The following is a 22,777-nucleotide window of genomic DNA, read 5'->3' on the forward strand; positions in this document are numbered from 1 at the left end:
TATATCTTCCATCCACAGGTTCACCCCCATAACGGCCAGGGCTCAACCAGGAACCAGGATCTTTCTCTGGGTCTCCTACGTGGGTACAGGGGCCCAAGGACTTGGGCCATTTTCCACTGCTTTCCCAGGCACCCTAGCAAAGAGCTGGATCAGAAGTGTAACAGCTGGGTCTTGAACCAGCACACATATGGGATGCTGCCATCACAGATACAGTCTTAACCTGCTGAGCCACAATGCTGGCCCTAAGGCTCTTATACATTGTAAACTAGTATAGCCACTGTGGAAAACAGAATGCAGATGTCTTACAAAACTAGAAACAGAACTGTCATATAATCCTTCATTTCCTCTACTAGGTATATATCTAAAAGACGAACTCACTGTATCAAAGACATACCTGTTCCACCATGTTTATCACAGATCTGTTCACAATAGCCAAGATAAGGAACCAACCAAAGGGTCTCTGGTCAGATGAATGGATTAAAAAAAACATGGTATACATACACAATGGAATATTATCCAGCCATAAAAAAAGAATGAAGTCTGTCATCTGCAGTCAGATAGACAGAACTGGAGGATATAACGCTAAGGGAAATAAGCTACACACAAATACAAAATGCTCTCCTTCCTATGTGGGAATTTAAAAAATAAAACAAGATCTGAATACCAAATACTGATTACCAGAGGCTGGGAGGAGTGGGAGAGGTAAGAAGAGTTTGGTTTAAAAAACTAGGGGTTGTTGGGTGTGGCTCATTAATTGTGACTACTATACTAATACTAATATGAGATGTTAATAACAGGGGAGCCTGGAGGTAGAGTATATGGTAACTCTTTGTACTACTTCACATTCTTCCATAAACTTAAAACTATTCTGAAACAAAAATTTTTTAAATAAATAAAATGGAATTAAAATATTTTAAAAACACAACAGGAAGATAAAAGAATAAAAACAAATGTGACAAATAGAAACCATATGGCAAGATGGGTAAACTCCAACAAAGTAATGGATGAGACAATTTAAAGATCTACGTAAACAGAGACATAACACATTCACGGAGCTGCAAAACAAAAGCACAATGAAGTAACACCAGAATGCTTACAATTAAAAAGACTAACAGTATCAAGCAACACAGTAACATTTAACTGAAAAATCTGGCAAATTATTCTTCAAGTAAGAGCCTAAATTAAGAGGGTGGTCCTTAAGACAGAGCATACAGACCACATAGGCAGAAATGACAAGATAAAGAAAATGAGTGGATGTTATATTGTTTTAGTCCATTCAGGCTGTTACAACAAAATAGCATAAAGTGAGTGGATTATAAACAACAGACATTTATTGCTCACGGTTCTAGAGCAATAGGACCAGTGACCAGTCCAAAACCAAGCACCATGGATTTGGTGCTGTGGTTCAGACAGCACCCTCTTGTGTTTCCACATGGTGGCAGGGGCAAAGCAGCTCTATGAGGCCTTTGAGAAGTGTACCACTCCCGTTACTCAAGGCTCTGCCTCCCAAAGGCACTAGCACCTAACACCATCATACTGGTGATTAATTTCAATGTATGAATGTAGAGGAGACACAAACATTTAGACCATAGCAGGTATGAAGAAGATAGAGAAGACTCTATTTGAATGGCATTGCCCTACAACAGGATAAGGATATATAAAAAACAGATTAGGGATAAAGATGGTAAATTTAATTTTAGTAAATGAGATTGAGCTGCTTGTGGGTCATCCGTTAAAAGCTGCCCAGGAGGCAACAGGACTGAGCAACAGCAGACACATACAGGAGTATATGAAGGAGAACAGTAACCGAGGAAAGACAACAGCCCAAGGTAAAAGTACAGGGGTCACTAACATTGAAGGATGAGGTAGAGAAATTAAAGTAGTAACAGAGAAAGAAGAAGGGGCACCAGAAAAAAGCAGTCACAAAAGTTCCTAGCAAACAGAGTTTACCAGGGAGCAAAGTTTCAAACAAACCACAGAAATCAAGTAAAGCCAGAACGGAGAGAGGGTACCGAGTTTGGCACATGAGATAGTAGTACAACCTTAGCCACAGTAATTTCAATGAGATGGAGACAGAGACTAGCTTACAGAAGAGAAATAAGCAAAAAGCAAAGAGAGAACAATTACCACCCTATACTCCTATTACACTTTCTGTTAATGTTTCCCTTGAGAGCAGAAAGAAAAGCCCCTGTGCACTGCAGGATCTAGGACACCGCTTAGCTCCTTGTAGCCTTCTTCCTCTACAGAAAGCACCCAGTTATTTGCTGTATCTTTACTATTACACAATTCTTAAAATTAAGAAATCAAATGAGGAGGAACAGCAACCAAGTTCATAAGCTAAATGAGATATTTTTGCTATTTTAGGATTTCTCTTTAAAAATATATGTAGTATTTTTAAAAGAAACTTCTGCCTCCAAAAAAACACATCATTATCTTAAGGCATAGTGGAGGCTAGCGTTGTGGCACAGGCAGCTAACACCTACATACTGGCATCCCCTATCAGACTGCCAGTTTCAGTCCTGGCTGCTCCATTTCTGATCCTGTTCCCTGCTAACATGGCTGGGAAGACAGTAGAAGATGGTCTAAGTACTCGGGCCCCTGCCACCGATGTGGGAGACCAGGGTGGAGCTCTAGCCCCTGGCTTCAGCCTGACCCAATCCTGGCTATTGCAGCCATTTGGGGAGTAAACCAGCGGATCAAAGCTCCCTCCCTCCCTCATTCTGCTTTCAAGTAAGTAAAATAAACTTAAAAAAAAAAAAAAACAAAAAACTTGAGGCTTACTGAGTAAGTGGGGACAGTAGCCAGAAAACACCTTAGAAAAAGACAGGTCAAACAATATCAAGGGTCTCTTTGACTTTGGAGTTTATTCTGAGTACAATAGGAAGCCACCGAAGAATTAAAAAAAGATAGCAACCCACTGAAATAATTCAATTGACATTCTGTTTTTAGAATGTTAGACTTTTTTTTTTTTAAGATTTATTTATTTATTTATTTGAAAGGCAGTTAGAGAGAAAGGGGGACAGAGATCTTCCATCCATTGGTTCACTCCCCAAATGGCCTCAACAGCTGGAGCTGGGCCAACTCAAAGCCAGGAGCTTCTTCCAGGTCTCCCATGGGGTACAGGCACCCAAGTACTTGAGCCACCTTGTGCTGCATTAGCAGGTAGCTGGATCAGAAGTAGAGCAATGAGGACTCAAACCAGTGACCATATGGGATGCCAATGCTACAGGTAGAGGCTTTACCAGCTATGCCACAATGCCAGCCCCATCAGTGTACATTCTTAAAGACTGCCCTGGGCAAAGGTAGAAGGGGAACAAGAATGAAACCACCAAGACCAGCCAGGAATTGCTGCTTCTCAGTGAGAAATGGCAATGGAGGCCACAGGAGGTAGTCGACTAAAAGGACTTGAAACACTGCTACTTAGCTTTTGACATCATATTTTTCTAATACTCTTACCTTTTTTCATTTACTAGTATAATATTTTTAAAGTTTTAAACTTTATTTAATACTGTAACACTGAGGGTGACAGTTCTTTGAGAAAGTGATTGTAAGCATGGCTAAAACTTAACCAATCTAGTTTTTGATCCAATCACCTCCAGGACTCCACCTGAAATTGCTTCACAGAGGAAAACAAAATATGTGTAGAAGTGATACACTAAGGCATGACTTGTTCCATCAAGAGGAAAAAAAAATACCAAATACTCACCAATAGGATCCTAGCTGAATATCTAAATACTATGCAACCACAAACACTCATCAATAGGATCCTAGCTAAATACCAGGCAACCACAAAATACGATGAGATCGCTATAAACAATAATTCCCAAGTATATCATTTAATATGATAAACAAGAAGCAAAATATGTCACCTTTTGTATAAGAAGGAGCTGTAGGGAGGGAATAAAGAGAATCTACATTATTCATTAATTTTTGAAGAAACAGGATAAACAAGAAATGAATGAAAATGATTATATGAGGAGGTAGGAGCAGAAATGGGAATTAATTATCTCAGTATAATTTTTATATAATGGGTGATTTCGAACCCTATCAATGGTTTTATGTATTCATAACTAAATTATGTAAAACAGATTAATTAACAAAGGAGCTGGCATTGTGGCATAGCACCCCATTATCATAGTGCCACTTCAAGTCCTGGCTGCTCTGCTCCAGATCCAGCTCCCTGCTAATGCACCTGGAAAAGCAGCACATGATGGTACAAGTGCTTGGGCCCCTACACCCACATGGGAGATCCAGGTGGCTTCAGTCTAGACCCAATTCTGGCTGTTGCAGACATCTGGGGAGTTGGGAGTAAATCAGCAGAATGAAAATCTTAAACTCTCTCTTTGAAATAAAATTTTTTAAAAAGATGTTTAAAATACCAAAATCCAATGTATATAGAAACTAAATGTCAAATTCAAGATATAACTTTACAGAAAAAAATTAATTCAAGAAACTTTTAAGAGCAGTACTCCAAATGCACACTCCAAGGGAGTGTTGTTCTTAACAACAACAAAAGCAAAACTGCAAGGAAATCTTGAACTTTACTTCCTAGCTTCGCTTTTGTCAGTGTTATTAACATGGGGCAGGCATTCGGCACAACGGTTAAGCACCACTTGGTATGCCGGCATCCCTATCCCAGCCCAAGGTTCAAGTTCCAGCTCCACAGCAGCAGATGATGACCTCAAGTACTTGGATCCGTGCCACCTATGTGGAAGATCTGGATTGAGCTCCAGGCTCCTGCCTTAGCCTGCCCCTGGCTGTTGCAGGCCCTTGGGGAGTGAAGCAGCTAATGAAGAGATCTTTCTCAATCTCAATCTCAATCTCAATCTCTCTCTCCCTCTCCCTCCCTCCCTCCCTCTGCCTTTCAAATAAAATGAAAATAAATTGTTTAAAAAATGGGAATTCTAAAACTATTTTGTATATTTTATAGATAAATACAGATGTACTTGAGAACCAAGATTCACCCTATGGAAGCAGGGAGACTCAACTATAGATTGGAGGATACTGAAGAACCACCCTGTGGTAATGGATTTGAATTCAAAGTATCAGGTACACCAACAGGGTGCTCATGGAATCCTGGTTGCTATGGTTAGAACATGGTTTATTCCTCAAAGGTTCCTGTGTTCGAAGTTTACTCTCCAAACTGGTGGTGCTGACCAGGAGGAAGCTTTTGAGGTGGACCTAGTGGAAGGCAATTAGGTCATGAGGGCTCCACTCCCATGAATGAATTACTGTTGTCCCATCAGAACAGCTGTTATGAAGTGAGGCCACCCCAGTGCCTTGACTCTTTCTTCACGCAGCCAATTCCCTTCACACTCATCATGCTATGACTTGTGACATAACAAGGAAGCCCTTTCTAGCATCCCAGCCCTCTGCTGTTTATACCCTCCAGCAACCAAAAGCACAAGCCAAATAAACCTCTTTACTTTATAAGTTACTTTGATGTAACAATACATTTTGTTATTTTATAAATTACTTTGTTATAACAACATATTTCATTGCCCTAGCAATTAACTCATGATCAGTTATTCCCAGACTTAACATAAAAACTAAATAATAAAATGGAAGAATTACGGAATCAACCTTCAGTTTTCTTACTGCATCAACTTTCAAATAAGTATTAAAAAAAAAAAAAAAAAAAAGGGCCGGCGCCGCGGCTCACTAGGCTAATCCTCCGCCTTGCGGCGCCGGCACACCGGGTTCTAGTCCCGGTCGGGGCACCGATCCTGTCCCGGTTGCCCCTCTTCCAGGCCAGCTCTCTGCCGTGGCCAGGGAGTGCAGTGGAGGATGGCCCAAGTCCTTGGGCCCTGCACCCCATGGGAGACCAGGAGAAGCACCTGGCTCCTGCCATCGGATCAGCGCGGTGCGCCGGCCGCAGCGCGCTACCGCGGCGGCCATTGGAGGGTGAACCAACGGCAAAGGAAGACCTTTCTCTCTGTCTCTCTCTCACTATCCACTCTGCCTGTCAAAAAAAAAAAAAAAAAAAAAAAAAACAAAAAACCTGGAGAGCCAGTGCAGTGGTGCAGTGGGCTAGGTCTCCACTTGCAACACAGGCATCCCACATCACAGTGCTGGTTCCAGTCTCTGCTACTCCACTTCCATTCCAGCTCCCTGCTAATGCACCTGGGAAGGCAGAGGATGACAACTCGGGTAACCTGGGCTCCTGTCAACCACATGGGAGACCAGGATGGAGTTTCTGGCTCCTGGCTTCAGCCTGGCTCAGATCTGGCTGTTAGGACCATTTGGAGAATTAATCAGTAAATGGAAAAATCTCTTTTTCTCTGTCACTCTGCCTTTCAAATAAATAAATAAATCTTAAAAAAAAAAAAAAACTACCAGAGGTACCATCTTTATTATCTGTTTTGATTTTTCAATAAACACAATTGAGAATTCAGAATTTTTCTTTTTCTGCCCATAATGGCAAAAAAGAAGAAAAGTGAAAGAGGAAGATACTTCACAAGTAATGAACAGAATACAAATAGAAAAATAGCAGTGGGCTTGACCAGTGTTATCTAACAGAATTTTCTTGGGTAACAGAAATGTTTAATATCACTGTTGTCCAATGCAACAGTCAATAGCACTTAAAAGGTGGCCACTGTGACTGAGAAACTAATTTTTAAATTTCATTTAATTTTAATTAAGTTAAACTTTAAATTTAGTAGCCACATGTGATTAGTGACTACCATATTGGCTAGCACAGTAAGACACTAATGATGATGGTGAAAATGATAGCATAAATAAAGTCTCAGATTATAAGCCTACATATAACAATATCCTGATGAATATTCTCATATTCAACAATCAACATGAAAAACATGAACTCAAATGGATCAATGACCTAAATGTAAGAATCAAAAATCATAAAATTCTTAGAAAAAAAAAATAGGTGTATATCTTCATGACCTTAGGGGTTCGCCAATGGATTCTTAGATATGACACCAAAAACACAAGCAAGTTAAAGAAAAAATAAACTGGACACCAAAATTATACATTAAAATGCATACCTACAAAATTATGCATTAAAGGACATTATGAAGAAAATGAAACACAATCTATGCAATAGAAGAAAATGTCTGTAAATCATATAGCCGAGTTTAATATCTAAACACAAATAGAAAGAACTACAACTCAACAACAAAATGACAAACTAAATAGTGAACACAGGACATAGAAATTTCTCCTCAGGTCCTGTGCTGTGGAGCACTAGGTTAATCATCCACCTGAAGTGCCAGCATCCTGTATGGGCAACCGTTCTACTCGCAGCTGCTCCTCTTCCAGTCCAGCTCTCTGCTTTGGCCTGGGAAAGCAGTGGAAGATGGCCCAAGTGCTTGGGCCCCTGCATTAGAGGGGAGACCAGGAAGCAGCTCCTGGCTCTTGGCTTTGGATCAGCTTAGTCCCGGCCATTGCAGTCATCTGGAGAGTGAACCAGCAGATGGAAGATCTTTCTCTCTGTCTTTCCCTCTCATTGTCTGTAACTCTACCTCTCAAAAAAATAAAATGTTAAAAAAAAAAAGCGGGGGGGGGGGGGTTGTGAATGAAAAGAGAGCAACGGAAAATTGGTGTTGACAAGGATGTGGTGAAGTTGGAGCCCTCACACATAAAAGGTGGGAATACATAATTGGGTAGCTACTGTGGAAAACAATTTGGCAGTTCCTCAAAAAGTTAAAAAAGAGCTATGATATGACTCAGCAATCCCAATCCTGGTATTTATCTGAAATAACTGAAAACAGGGTCAGGTAGTTAGCCTAGTGTTTAAGACACTTGCTTTCCACATAGAAGTGCATGGGTTCAATTCCCAGCTCAGGCTTCTGATTTCAGCTTCCTGATAATAGAAGGAAGCAGTGGTAATGGCTCAAGTAATCAGGTTCCTGCCACCCAAGAAGAAAACCCAGAGAGAGTTCCTGGCTCTGGGCCATCCCTAGTCACTGCTGTGGTAGGGTAACTCAGCAGATAAGAGCGCTCTGTCTCTTTGTCTCTGCCTTTCAAATAAATAATAATAAATAAAATTAGTAATTTTTAAAAGCAAATCCAAAATAAATATAGTAAACATCATACTTAATGGTGAACTTTTCAAAGTTTACCCCTGATGCCCACTATCACCACTTCTATTCAATCTTTCACTAGAGAATTTAGCCAGTTATAAAAGGCAAGGAAGGAAGACAGGACATAAAGACTAGAATGAATAAAACAGGGAAACCTTGAAGAACCAAATAAGCTTACACTCCCAGTTAGCAATGTAATTTATAAAGCCATAATGATTAAGACAGTGCAGATGAGCCACAAGAACAGACAAGCCAATCAGAAAGTTGAGAAACAGATCCAGACAGTCACCTGACTTCTGACAAAGATGGGAATGCAATGCAGACACAACACTTTCCAGTTAAAAATGGCGGAGCAACCAGACATCTACCAGGTAAAAAACGAAACCTGACATCAGCTCCCAAATGCACACAGTCAATTCCAGATGCAGTGTAGCTCTCAACACAACAGGCAAAATAATAAAGCTTAAATACTAAGAAAATAATTGTTAAAATTAAAAATTTCTGTTCATCAAGACAATATAAACAGTCACAGATTAAAGGAGAAATTTATAATGCATAACTGAAAAAACACTCATATCGGGCCTGCACTGTGGTTAAATCACTGCCTGAAAAGAAACAGTCAGGAAAGTGAAGAGGCAATCGACACAATGGGAGAAATTATTTGCAAACTATGTAACTGATAAGGGATTAATAACCAGAATCTACAGAGGTCAAGGAACTCCACAACAACAAAACAAACAACCCACTGGAGAGATGGGCCAAGGACCTCAATAGACATGTTTCAAAGGAGGAAATCCAAATAGCCAACATATACATGAAAAAATGTTCAGGACCATTAGCCATCAGGGAAACGCAAATCAAAACCACAGTGAGGTTTCACCTCACCCCAGTTAGAATGGCTTACATACAGAAATCAACATACAACAAATGCTGGCTGGGATGTGGAGAAAAAGGTACCCTAATCCACTGTTGGTGGGAACATAAACTGGTAAAGCTGCTATGGAAAACAATTTGGGGATACCTCAGAAATCTGATTACAGCCCTACCATATGATCCAGGTATCCCACTCCTGGAAATTTACCCAAGGGAAATGAAATCAGCAAATAAAAGAACTATCTGCACCTCCATGTTTATTGCAGCTCAATTCACAATAGCTAAGACCTGGAATCAACCTAAATCCCCATCAACAGAAGACTGAATAAAGAAATTATGGGATATGTACTCTATGGAATACTATACAGCAGTTAAAAAAAAGAAATCCAGTCATTTCCAACAAAATGGAAGAATCTGGAAAACATCATGCTTAGTGAAATAAGCCAGTCCCAAAGGGACAAATATCATATGTTCTCCATGATCTGTGACAACTGACTGAGCACCTAAAAGGAAACCTGTAGAAGTAAAACTGACACTAGGAGAAGCAATGATTCGATCAGCCTTTTTCTTGACTGCCAAGGAACAGTTTATTATTTTATTACTATTTTCTTTTTCTATTTAATATCACTGGTTGAACTCTTTACGTAACACAGGAATTATTCACAGGTGCTTAAATCCAACTGAAAGTTGATCCCACTAAAAAATAAGAGTGGGAATAAGAGATGTACAGTTCAGCACACATTCCCACATCCTTACCCCTAAGGGTAAAGCTAAAAACTTGCTGGCCCACACCGCGGCTCACTAACCTAAGCCTCTGCCTGCGGTGCCGGCACCCAGGGTTCTAGTCCCAGTTGGGGCGCCAGATTCTGTCCCAGTTGCTCCTCTTCTAGCCCAGCTCTCTGCTGTGTCCCGGGAGCGCAGTGGAGGATGGCCCAAGTGCTTGGGCCCTGCACCCACATGGGAGACCAGGAGGAAGCACCTGGCCTTCAGATCGGCACGGTGTGCCGGCCGCAGCACGCCAGCCAGAGCGGCCATTGGGGAGTGAACCAACGGAAAAAGAAGACCTTTCTCTCTGTCTCTCTCACTGTCCACTCTGCCTGTCAAAAAAAAAAAAAAAAAACCCTTGCCATGGGACCCCAAATGCCATTAAGCTGGGTGGGCTAATGCCATCTTACATGTTAAAGTGAGCAATTTAAATGTGTAACGGATAATCAAGATAGCCTTAAGTGACTAAGAGATCACATAAATAAGATCAAATGTCTAATAACAATAGAAATAAAAAGGAGGGAAAGATCCAACACGGGAAGCAGGCCACACAGCAGACTCTCATAGAATGACAAACACTCTGAACACCACTCTGGCCTCAGAATTGGCCCTTAAGGTATTTGGATCTGGCTAAAAAGCCCATGAGAGCATGTCAGGCATGCAAAACTAAGGCACTGTGGCAAAAAATGACCTACATGAAGGATCTCTGTGAGTGAGATACCAGTGGAAAGAAGGGGCCAACAAAGAACGAGGTAGCTTTCTCTGAAGGGAGGAGAGAACTTCCACTTTGCTTATGGCCTTGTCTAAATACTGAGAGTCTGTGGACTCAAAAGGCTTCCATAGCCTTGGTAGCTCATGACAAGAGCCTCAGGTGACCACTGACATCATAAATAAGATTGTCAATTGTTAAATCAACAACAGGAGTCATTGTGCACTTCTCCCCATGTAGGACCTCTGTCCTTAATGAGTTGCACTATGAGAATTAACTGTAAAACTTGTCTTCAAACAGTACTTTATACTTTGTGTGTCTGTGTGGGTGCAAACTGCTGAAATCTTTACTTAGTATAGAGTTGATCTTCTGTATATAAAGATAATTAAAAATGAATCTTTATGAAGAATCGGAAGGCAGAGGGAGTAGGAGATTGGACGTGAGTGGGGGTGGGAGGGCGGGAATGCAGGGATGAATGCTGCATTCCAAAAGCTGTACCTATGAAATTTATATTTATTAAATAAAAGCTTTCTAAAAAAAAAAAAAAAAAGTCCTGGCTGTTCCACTTCTGATCCAGCTCCCAGTTGGTGCACCCGGGAAAGCAGCAGAATATGGCCCAACTGTTTGAGCCCCTGCACCCACATGGGGGAGCCGGATGAAGCTCCTGGTTCCTGGCTTCAGCCTGGCCCAGTCCCTGCAGATGCAGGAATTTAGGGAGTGAACCAGCAGATAGAAGATCTCTTTCTCTTTGTTTCTCCCTCTCGTCTTAAGTCGGCCTTTCAAAAAAAATAAATAAATCTTTTACATTACAGCAAATATTCCAACAGAATGTAGATAAGCAGTTATTTCATTAAAAAAAAGAAATTAAAAGTCCAAATAGTCAATAAATGTTTAAAAACGTGATCAACCCCATTTGTCATCACAAAGCTGGCTAGCAAATATGAAAAGGACAAATACCACCAAACAGTAAGGATGTGGTACAGCTGGAACTTTCACAAACTTCCGGGAGTAAAACCGAACTGAAGACACAAATACCCTAAAGAGAAAGTTCCAGACAAAACTAGAAAAAGCCAAATTATTCACCTAAAAAAAATCAAGAGCACTGGTGAAGAGATAACACCAGATCTGCAAACATCAATCACAATGCTGGCCCCTTCTTTCCACTGGTATCTCACTCAGAGATCCTTCATGTAGGTCATTTTTTTGCCACAGTGCCTTGGTTTTGCATGCCTGACATGCTCTCATGGGCTTTTTAGCCAGATCCAAATACCTTAAGGGCCGATTCTGAGGCTAGAGTGGTGTTCAGAGTGTTTGTCATTCTATGAAAGTCTGCTGTGTGGCCTGCTTCCCATGTTGGATCTTTCTCTCCTTTTTATTTCTATTGTTATTCGAATTTATTCCATATAATCTAGTTCCCATCCCTCCCTTTCTTATACAGGCATGACAAGTGTACATCTAATTCAAGATCAATCTCAAAACACACCTCAATTGCATCCCACTTCACAAAAATAAACATAAAAATTCTTAGAGTTATCTGGTACCACTCTCACCCTTACTAGGGAGTTCTTCAAGATGTCCTCTGCATATTCACACAGCTCGCTCACTACTTTCTGCTCAAGAAAAAAAAAAAAAATCCCCTGTCTCTCCCTTACCTTGCTCTATTTTTCTTCCTAGCCTTATCTATCACAAACTAGGCACTTTTAATACTGCATGTTCACTAAATCCTTTGACTTGGATGACAAGACTGGAAAGAAGAGCAGTAGTTCTCTGGAGTGCATGGCTTAAACTATCTGAAGTTTAGTTTGTCATGAAACATGGTAACCTCATCACTGAGTAAAATTAGCTATTCTGCTTTATGAGAAATCTTATTATTTACTCTTAGAGCACTTAATTCTCCAAGATTTCTTATTAGGAAAGCATAAGCTATTCCAAAATTCCAAGTGAGAATTACATGAGGCACTCGATAATAAACAAATTACCCTGAATTTTCCAGTCTTACTACTACCCTGCAAATACACCTGTGAAAACTATACCATACACCACTTTTTTTGACAATAAAACCTCAGTTCTGCTAATGAAAGAAACTAGCAGCTAGACATAAAATACAGATATTCCAGAAACATGATCTTAGCCAAGAACCCAAAATTTCAACACAGTGCAATCCTCAGACAAAACCCAAATTTAGCAAGATCTCAGTACAAGGAAATCTCCCTGAACTGTGCAAGGCACTTCCCAACAGTCCTGGATCACAGATTTTATGGCATAGGCCGAAGTCTACTCAGGCACTTAAGTAGCTTACATTTTTCCATCAAATATTTTGCTGCTAATGGTAAAAAGAAATTTAGTTACAAGAGTGGAAGGAAAAAGATGAACAGAGTTTTGCTCTCTTTTTGTAAGAGATTAAGATTAAGCAAAAACTTTGAGAAAACAAATTATATCTGTCATCTAAAGTAACGAAGAAATAAAATGTGTTCAAACCAGCCAACAGCCATTTTTCAGGTTCAGAAAGTGTTCAGCAATTAAAAACACAACACCATAGTTTTCATTAAAATTTAATTAAAATATCAAGTCTTTATTGAAAAATCTAAAACCTCTCATACAATTTCAAAGTTTTAAGTGAAATAAGAAACAAAATTGTGAGCTCTTAAAACAGTGGTGTTTTTTTCTTATACAAGGTATATGAATATTTATACACATATAACTGGAACCTATACTACACATATTCTCCCACAGTTTTTAAATCCTGCATAATAATACATATCAGGATCTATTTAATCAATGTCCTCCTTTTGGATTCTTAGTTCTTTCTCATTACAAAGCTGCAAGGAACTTTCCTTACATGTATTTTTGCTAGATCAAAAAGGGAACAAAGTTTTAATTAAAAAATTTTTTTTTCTGAAAATATTTCAGCATTGATTCTACAAGTGAAAGTGAAAACAAATAATGTTAAAATATTTGATCCTGTACTACAAATGTCATTTTTGGGGTTCTGACTCACTCACTCACACCCCTTTGTCTTCATCCTTTTTATTCAGTGTTCCAGAGGATACACAAGGAAAAAAATCAGAGAGCAGGAAGAAGGTAAAACTTACCATACTCCTCAGAGTTAAAACCAAAAACACAAAACACCCTCTCAACCAAGGCAGGTCCCACCCCAGGGAAAACTGAGAAAATAGGCATTCAAATAATTTCCGTCAGCATTTAATTCCCTCCTGGGAAAGGCCAAGAGCTGAAGTATATTTTACCCAACGTACATAAAGTCAGACTAAGTGCCACACTAACAGAGCTACTAGGACAGCTTTCTTTTTTACATTCAGAATGTCATTTCACTACTTTTACAACTGAGTTGGCTTGAAAATGTAAAGAAAGTCCCCCTACGAAAATACTTAAGTTTAATTTTTCTTTATTTTAATTATTTTAATTTCTACTTATTTTTTGAAAGGCAGGCAGACAGACACACAGAGAACTTCCATCAATTAGCCAGCCACTCCCCAAACACCCACAACAATCAAAGATTGACCAGGTAGAAGCGGGGGCACAGGAGCACAATATGCCTTCCACGTGGGTGGCAGGGGCCTGACCACTTGAGCCACCAACTGCTGCCTCCCAGGGTCCACATGAGCAGGCTGCTGGAGTCAGGAGCCAGAACTGGGCCTCAAACCCAGTCACTTCTCTAGGAGGGCATCACAAGAAGCATCCTAACTGCTGAGACAAACACCCGCCCCCTCCACAGAACATTGAACTCACCATTTTCAGGTGAAGCTGTCCTGCACTGAACTATAAGGAAAGCATAGTTGCCTAACAAAGTATTTTGCGCTCTGATGAAGTCTCCTGCCCACTGAAACAGATCCTTCTATTACAGAATCAAATATATTTATGGAAGGGCTTTATCATCAACTGGGAATCACTGTACAGACTCAGAAGTTATATGCACACGCTTATTCTATGTGTGAAGTTAACATCAACACGACGTAGACAAACAGTCTGGTGACATAGCCAGTGTCCACTGAAAACAGCCACTTTGTTTTCCATAGGACTGTAACTGGAAAGGCAGTTACTGCCTTCAAATACAACTGGACTTTGCTAGCAGAAAGCTGTTCAGAGCACCCCAGAAAGTATCCTTCAGATTTCAGCCACACTCACATCAGAATAAAAACAATGATCCCTCTTTTCACCATCCCAAATGGGAAAAAACCATATCAGGTCAGCATTATACACATCTTGTACTGTGGACGCCAAAGTAATTCCACTACAGACTAAAGGCAATGAAAACACCACCTTCCGACGGTTTGCTTCACATTTTCTAAAAGAACAAAAATTGTGAGTGGTTTTGCCAAAAAAGGAACAAAGTTTTATAATTGGACTTTTTTTCTTTCTTCCTTCCTATTTTTCTCTTAAAAAAAAAAAAAAGACATATTCATGCCTAATGATTTAAACTCGTGAAACCAGCTGAATTTTTCAACCCCCATCTTGGAGAAAGAGCCACCAAGTTTAAAATCCGACAGTTGTTGAGGGTACTAGACCAAAACAGGCTCAGAAAAGGAAATCCAATGGAGGGAATCATCTAAACCAATCAGAACTAAGAAGAAAAGGTGCCCACGGTTCATCCAACAGGTGGCTTCCAAGCAAGCCAGCGTTGGTCAGGTTCCATGAAAACCCTCACGTAACTGAACTATCATTTGAATACATATGTAAGTGGTCATTTTTGTACAGAAACGTCCAACATAAAAAGTTATGGGTTCTCAAACCGTTTGCACTTGGAAGTAACCTCCTAATCTTTTAAAATCATCATGCTCTCTTCCAATAGGACATAGGACATTTTAAGTCAATTAAATGCTGCTTTTCAAAGTAAGAATTTCAAGACAGGAGACAGCATCAATCTGAAATATCACAGAAGCCACAGGAAAATCTCAGGTTTAACAACAGAGCTGTATTTGCAGGACTGTTTATACAATCTCATTAGGAGATGCCAAACTTTCTCTCCTTACTGGTAGCTTAAAATCAGTTCGTTACACCATTCAAATTAAAATTAACAAAATAGCATTTTCACTTCACAAGTACTAAGACACCAAAGCCGAGACTGCTACAGGATGCGTCTCCTAACGAACATAGTGAAACTATGTGCAATCAAGGCAAGAGCAACATAAAGTATACACTTTAGCAACATTTGGACAAGCAGCTGAAAAGGAGGCAAGACGAACTCTTCCATTTTGAGCATGCTCACCCCCCCCCAAATTCCCACGCACGCCTGTCTATCAAGTTTAAAGGCTCTCCCCCTGTATCAGACAGTCACGCCCCTCTCTCCCACCCCTCCCCAGCGCTCCAAGGTCAAAGGGCTCCGGACAGGACGACAGCAGCACGTGACAAAAGTTTCTCCCAACACTTTCCCTCTCGAGGCCGGAGGCAGCCAGCGCTCCAACCCGGGGCGGGCGCGGGGCTGCGGCCCGCGGAGGGGCCGGGAAGGGGCAGACCGGGGGGCGAGCGGAGACCCCCGGCCCGGGGCCCAGGGGCCGAGGACGCGCGGGGAGCCGGCACCTCCCGAGCCCGCGGCCCCGGCCCGGCCTGTTACCTTTTCCTGCTCCTCGCGGAGCCGCGCCACCTCCGGGGCGCGCAGCGGGGCCGCGGCCGAGGCCAAGGCCGCGGCGTGGGGCTCGGGGTCTGGCGCGGCCTCCATGGCGGGGGCACTGGAGGCCTCAGCGGGGCGAACGAGTCCTAAACAAGTGTTTATGGAGGCGGCGCGGCCGGCGGCTGCCCGGCGCCCGCGTGCTCGCCCTCATGCACTGCGCGCCCGGCGCTGAGGAGGCCGCGTCGGCCTGGGCCGCTGCCTCGGGGGCCGCTGTTCGCGTCCGGGCTGCCCGCGGCCGCATCTCACACGCGCATGCCGCCCGCCACCGCCGCCGCCGCCGCGGGCTCCGAGCAGCGGGCCGACCGCCGAGATGCAGGAGGCGCCTCTGCCGTGGCCGGGCCCCGCCAGGCGTCCCGTGGCGGCCGCGCCTCCTCCGCGCCTCCTCCGCAGGCCCCGCCCCGCGCGGCACGCCGGGAAGCGCGCGCAGGCCCCGCCCCTAGCGGAGTGCACGCGGCGGGCGCGCGCGCGGCTGGCCTGGGCCGGGGCCGGGCGTCTGCAGCCGGGCTGGAGCTCAGGTTCCGGCGGCCGGGAGCCTGTAGCCTGTGTGCCCCAGCCCCCTTTCAGCCCTGTCTCTGGCGGTAGGAGCTGAATTCATGCACTAAAGCTGTTTGCTAAGCATGTTTAAGTTGGGCAAATTGCACTCTTTCCTGAGCCTTTTAAAATAGACGTTTTCGCGTGTATTAATTACTGTACATATTATGATCGTGACACATCTAATAATCCACCCTAATACTAATATGTTACCATGGATGACTAAGAGAGTTTTCCCGGGTCGTTTTACCCACAAAATTCCTCTTATTGTAGAACTCCTGTGCCGTTTCTCCTCCACCCTTTGTACACACAAGGCGCCAGATGAATCTTACTGAATGGAACTGGGCTTGTCCTAACCTGGTCTTCTCCACCCCCGCCCCGCAGAGGGGAGCGCTGTTCATCCAGGGTTCTGCAGATGCCGGTGGGCTGGGGGTGCCTGCAGTTAACGCCCCGGTACACCAGCTTGCTCTACATCTCTTCCCTCACCTCGCCCACCCTCGCCAGCTCCCGTCCAGATCCACCTTTGTTTTTCTTCAAAGAGCAGAAGCAAGGACACCCTGGGGAATGACCCGTGTCACTGTGTATCCAACCACTACCACCTCTGAAACACAAACTCACCACCCTGCTCCCTCCACTGGCACACCTTCATTCATCCGTCCTCAGCTGCTTGTGGGTTCACTTCTTCCACTCTTACCCCTGTAATGGACATTGGCCACCGTCCTCCCCACTCCCCCAGCCCCCGTTCAGGGGGTCAACCCTGGACCACATAGCCCGGTCTGAGTCGCACATTGTCTTTGTTCCTGGTTGGTTCAGGAACGGACATGGGAAACCCCACGTGTCGAGTTTTCCTGGAGGTGTGAGAAGGCTTTTGCTCCTTCTTTGGAAGCACTGCCATAAGGAAACGAACTTGCCGCGCAGGGAGCTCTGTGTGCTTCAGGTGGTCCTGAGCACCGTGCAGACGCTTCCTAGGTTCAGTAGGAAGTTCATTCTGCGCCCAGCAGAGCTGAGACACAGAGCCTGGATCCTTGACTGCGCTAGGGAACGTGATTCTGCTTGAAACAACCCGAGTCTGCCTTACCTCTGGACTTCCGGTTCACTAGGCCAGGACATTTTCTGACTGAGCAAAGCAGTTTGCACCACATTTTCTGTTACCACCACCGGAAGGCATCTGAGATTCACACATCCCAATCCCATTCTCCATTCAGGAGCCGGAATGAGCTTTTAAAAAGGCAATCCGACCCTAACATGTGCTTTCTAGAGCCCTCTACCGCTCCCTACTGCAGCTAGAATCGAATCCAACTATACAAGAATTCTGCCTTATCACACCCACCTTCCCCATTACCTAGGAAGCCCCTCACACCAGCCACAAAGATTTCTCTGTTCTCCACTCAGACCAGCTTCCGCCTCAGGATCTTTGCACTTGCTGGTCTCTCTACCTGAAATACTTCTCCCAGACCTTTGCTTGGTTGACACCTTTGCAACACTGCAGGTCTTGTTTCAAATAAAGAAGTCTCTCTGTTTTCCTTTCCAAAGAAGCTCCTCTCTTCTCCCACAAGCACCCACCATCAACTTGCTTTTTGAAGTTTTCTTTGTAGCTTATCAATCTTTGGAATGGTCGGTTTCATCTGTGGCCATGCTGGTCATCACTTCTCTAAAGAGTCAGCTCCCTGAGTGCAAGACTTTGGACTTCCAGTGAGGATCTGCGGCTTCCTTCTGCTAGACCTGAGACCCTGGCCCTGCGGTGCTGCCCTGGCCCTTTCTGTGATGCTCTGTAGCCTCCCCAACTAAGTGCAAAAGACAGACCAGGGAGAAGACTTTAAGTGACGGGAAGCTAACCAGCCTGCATCCTGCCAACTGCTCCCTGTCCAATATGAGAACGTCAGATAATCAGATATGGCAGCAAAAGGAGTTGGGCTTTAACCGCAGGCAGAACCAGTTTTGGCTCCATCTCTGCCACTGCCTGCTGAGAAGCCTTAAGCAAGAAACTTCACCTCCCTCTGAACTCTCATGCACCTGTCCACCAAAAGTTAGAAAAGTTAGAAAAGTAACTGCCTGGGGCTTTTCCGGAAGAAGAAAGGCTATCACCAACAGGTAATGGCTCCATCCTCCTGAAAATCCATCCCATTGTATCCACTTGTCCGGGGATCATCCATATAGTAAAGTAAAAATTTTGGTGAATATTTGTGATCTCCTCCCTACTGGGACAATTTGGTTTATAATTCCACTTTTTCTGCCTTGATTTAGAAGGCAAATGCATAAACCAAAACGATAAAGCTGTTAATGGGTACACAATGTATTATGTAAACTAGAGGTTGCTACGGCTTGGAGATGTTCAAATGCGTCCCCCAAGGTTCAGTTATTAGCTGGTCCTCAGCGTGGTGATGATAGTGTGGAACCTTTAAGAGGCGGAGCCTCATGGGAGGTCCTCAGGTCAAAGGGCAGTGTGTTCCCAGAATGGATGTGGGGCCCAGTCTCTCCCTCTGGCTTCCTGTCTGGCAATGTGATCACTTGCTGCCCTGCACATCCACCACTGCCATCTGCCGTGTGAAGGTGCAGCCAAGCAGGTGGGGGCCTTGCCGGAGACGGAGCCATGCTGTTTGGACTTTCAGCCTCCAAAATTATGAACTAAGCAAACCCTTTTGCTTTATAAAGTTAGCCTGCCTCAGGTATTTTGTTGTAGTAATACAAAATCAGCAGAGCTGTAAATTTAAAACAGTGATCGTAATCCCCAAGGTAATTACTAAGAAAATAATTTAAATATATAGACAAGGAAAGAATAAGGACATCAAAATGGTGCACCAAAATATAAAAACCAAAAATGCAGTAATGGGGGAATGAGGAATAAAAGAAATAAAAACAAATAGCTCAGTGGTAGACTTAAGTCCTTTATCAATGACTTTAAATGGACGACATTGTTCAATTAAAGGCAGGGATTGGCAGATGGAATTTTTTTGAGTGATAAGTCTACAAGAGATTCATTTTCACTCAAAAGAAACAAACAGGCTGAAAGTTATGGCTGAATTGTTTTCTTCAAAATTCCTCTGTTCAAATCCTAGTACCTAGAATTTTGCTGTGTAAACAAGGCCTTTACAGAGGTAATTAAGGTAAACTGAGGTCACATGGATGAGTCTGAATCCATATGACTGATGTCCTTATAAAAAGAGACGATTAAGACAGACGCACATGCATCCCAGAGGGAAAACCATGTGGGTGGCATTGTGAAGGCAGCCATTTGTCAGCCCAGGAGAGAGCCTCAGAAGCAATAAAACTTCCTAACACCTCAATCTTGGACTTCAGGCCTCCAACATTATGAGAATATAAATTTCTGTTGTGGAAGTCACTCAGTCTGCATGAAATTGTTAGGCTGTCCCTAGCAAACCGACACATCAATAACCCAACCAGGAAAAGAAGTACGATCTAGACCAAAGCTAGGAAAAGGGAGGAGTAACAAAGATTAGAGTGAAAAATAGAGAACAGGAAAACAAGAGGATATCAATGAGAGCAAAAGATGATCTGTTGAGAAGATCATCAGAAAAACGAGAGAAGACTCAAATTGCTAGAATCAGAAATGAAAGTGGGACAGTGCTAGTTGTTTTACAGAAATATATGGGATTATAGAAGAGTAATGTGAACAGTGGTATTCCCCCAATGGATGAAATGCAAAAATTCCTACAACACAAGCTGCCAAGCTGACTCAAGAAGAAATAGAAAGTCTGAGTAGACCTATAACCTATAACAAGTCTTAATAGACCTATAACAAGTGGAAGACCTATATTAGCTCAGGAATCAAAGAACTCCCAACAAAGAAAAGCCCAGGAACAGATGGCTTCACAGGTGAATTTTACTAAATCTTCAAGAAGTTACAATAATCCTTCTCAAGGTCTTCCAGAAAACCTAGGAGGGAACACATTATCTGAGGCCAGTAAGACAAAGACATGGACAGAAAACTACAGATCACTGTTCCCTATGAATATAGATGCTAAAATCTTTGACAAAATAGTAACAAACTGAATTCAACAACATATTTTTTTTATGTGACAGATGTAGTTAGACAGTGAGAGAGAAACAGAGAGAAAGGTCTTCCTTCCGTTGGTTCACCCCCCAAATAGCCACTAAGGCCGGAGCTATGCCGATCCAAAGCCAGGAGCCAGGTGCTTCCTCCTGGTCTCCCACATGAGTGCAGGTGCCCAAGCACTTGGGCCATCCTCCACTGCCTTCCTGGGTCACAGCAAAGAGCTGGACTGGAAGAGGAGCAACCGGAACTAGAACCAGCACCCACATGGGATGCCGGCGCCACAGGTGGAGGATTAACCAAGTGAGCCATGGCGCTGGCCCCCTCAGCAGCTTATGTAAAGGGTTATACATCATGACCAAGTGGGATTTGTCCCAGGGACACAGGGTGGTTCACCTTAGGAAAATCCATCAATGTATTGCAGCATTAATAGAATGAAGGGGAGGGGTTGGTGTTGTGGCGCAGCAGGTTTGAGCCACTACTTGTGATGCCAGCATCTCATATGGGAGCTCTGGTTGGCGTCCTAGCTGCTCTGCTTCCAAGCCAGCTTCCTGCTAGTGCGCCTAGGAGGACTGCAGATGTTGCTCTTGGGTCCCTGTCACCCACATGGACAACTAGGATGGAGTTCCTGGCTCCCGGTTTCAGCCTGGCCCAGGCCTGCCTGTTGGAAACCATTTGGGGAGTAAACTAGAGGATGTAAGAGTGATCTCTCTTTTGCTTGCTCTGCCTTTAAAATAAATCAACAAATAAATCATTAAAAGCAGAATGGGAGCCAGTGTCGTGGTGTAGGAGATTAAGTCACAGCCTGCAGTGTCGGCATCCTATACGGGCACCGGTTTGAGTCCCCATTGCTGCACATCGGATCCAGTTCCCTGCTAATGCCTGGGAAAGCATCAGAATATGGAATGAGTGTTTGGACCCCTGCACCCATGTAGGAGGCCTGGATGAAGCTCCTGGCTTTGGCCTGGCCCAGCCCCAGCCACTGTAGTCATTTGGGGAATGCACAGTGAATTGAAGATTTCTCTTTCTCTCTTTCTCTCTGTAACTCTGCCTACCAAATAAATAAATAAATCTTAATAATAAACGGTAGGGGGCGGCGCCATGGTTCACTAGATTAATCCTCCACCTGCGGTGCGCTGGCATCCCATATGGGCACTGGGTTCTAGTCCCGGTTGCTCCTCTTCCAGTCCAGCTCTCTGCTATGGCCTGGGATAGCAGTGGAGGATGGCCCAAGTGCTTGGGTCCCTGCACCCACGTGGGAGACCAGGAAGAAGCACCTGGCTCCTGGCCTTGGATCGGCATAGCTCTGGCCGTTGCGGCCATTTGGGGAGTGAACCAGCGGAAGGAAGACCTTTCTCTCTGTCTCTCTCTCTCTCTCTCTGTGTCTATAACTCTACCTGTCAAATAAATAAATAAATAAATCTTTAAAATAATAAATAAATAAACAGTAGAATGAAGGGGAAAATATAATAATCTCAAATAATACATGAACAGTGTTTAACAAAATCCAAGCCATGATAAAACACTCAATAAACTAGCACTAGAAGGGAATCCCCTCAGTTTAATAAGGGCTATATAAGAAAAACCCAGTGCTAACATATTCAGTGGTGAAAGAGCAAGATTTTTTTTTTCCTCTAAGATTAGGAACCAGACAAAAATGCCCACTTTCACCACTTATTTTCAGCCTAGGACTGGATGTTCCAGAGAGAGCAATTAGGCAAGATAAAGAAATTAGAGGCAAACTGGAAAAGAAATAAATTGTCTTCATTGTTAATGATATGACCTTATATATAGAAAACCCTAAATGATACGCACGCACACACACATACATCTAATCAAGTAGGCCTAATTGCAAGATAAAACAGCACACAAGAATCAGCTGTTTTTCTATATACTAGTAATGAAAAATCTGAAAAGAAAATTGGTAAAATAATTCCATTTTTCCTAGCATCAAAAAGAATAAAATATTTAATAAAAAAAATTTAACCATGGGGCCAGCACTGTGGCATAGCAGTTAAAGCTGCAGCCTGAAGTGCCAGCGTCTCATATGGGTGCCAGTTCGAGTCCTGGCCACTCCACTTCCGATCCAGCTCTTGGCTATGGCCTGTAAAAGCAGTAGAAGATGGCCCAAGTCCTTGGAACCCTGCTCCCATGTGGGAGACCCAGAAGAAATTCCTGGATCCTGGCTTCGGATCAGCCCAGCTCAGGACGTTGCAGCC

At 43.2% G+C, this 22,777-nt stretch overlaps 1 protein-coding gene across 1 annotated transcript in view; it reads right to left on the reverse strand.

Annotated features, from left to right (window-relative positions):
• Positions 1 to 16,161, reverse strand: part of URI1 (URI1 prefoldin like chaperone) — an 87,451-nt gene extending 71,290 nt beyond the window's left edge. The window contains exon 1 of the mRNA XM_062177088.1: positions 15,959 to 16,161. Within this exon, the coding sequence (XP_062033072.1) occupies positions 15,959 to 16,063 (105 nt within the window). The 5' untranslated portion in view covers positions 16,064 to 16,161. The remainder of the gene's footprint in view (positions 1 to 15,958) is intronic.
• Positions 16,162 to 22,777: the final 6,616 nt, after the last annotated feature.

Source organism: Lepus europaeus, chromosome 19 (genome assembly GCF_033115175.1).
Source record: "Lepus europaeus isolate LE1 chromosome 19, mLepTim1.pri, whole genome shotgun sequence".
Lineage (NCBI taxonomy): Eukaryota > Metazoa > Chordata > Mammalia > Lagomorpha > Leporidae > Lepus > Lepus europaeus.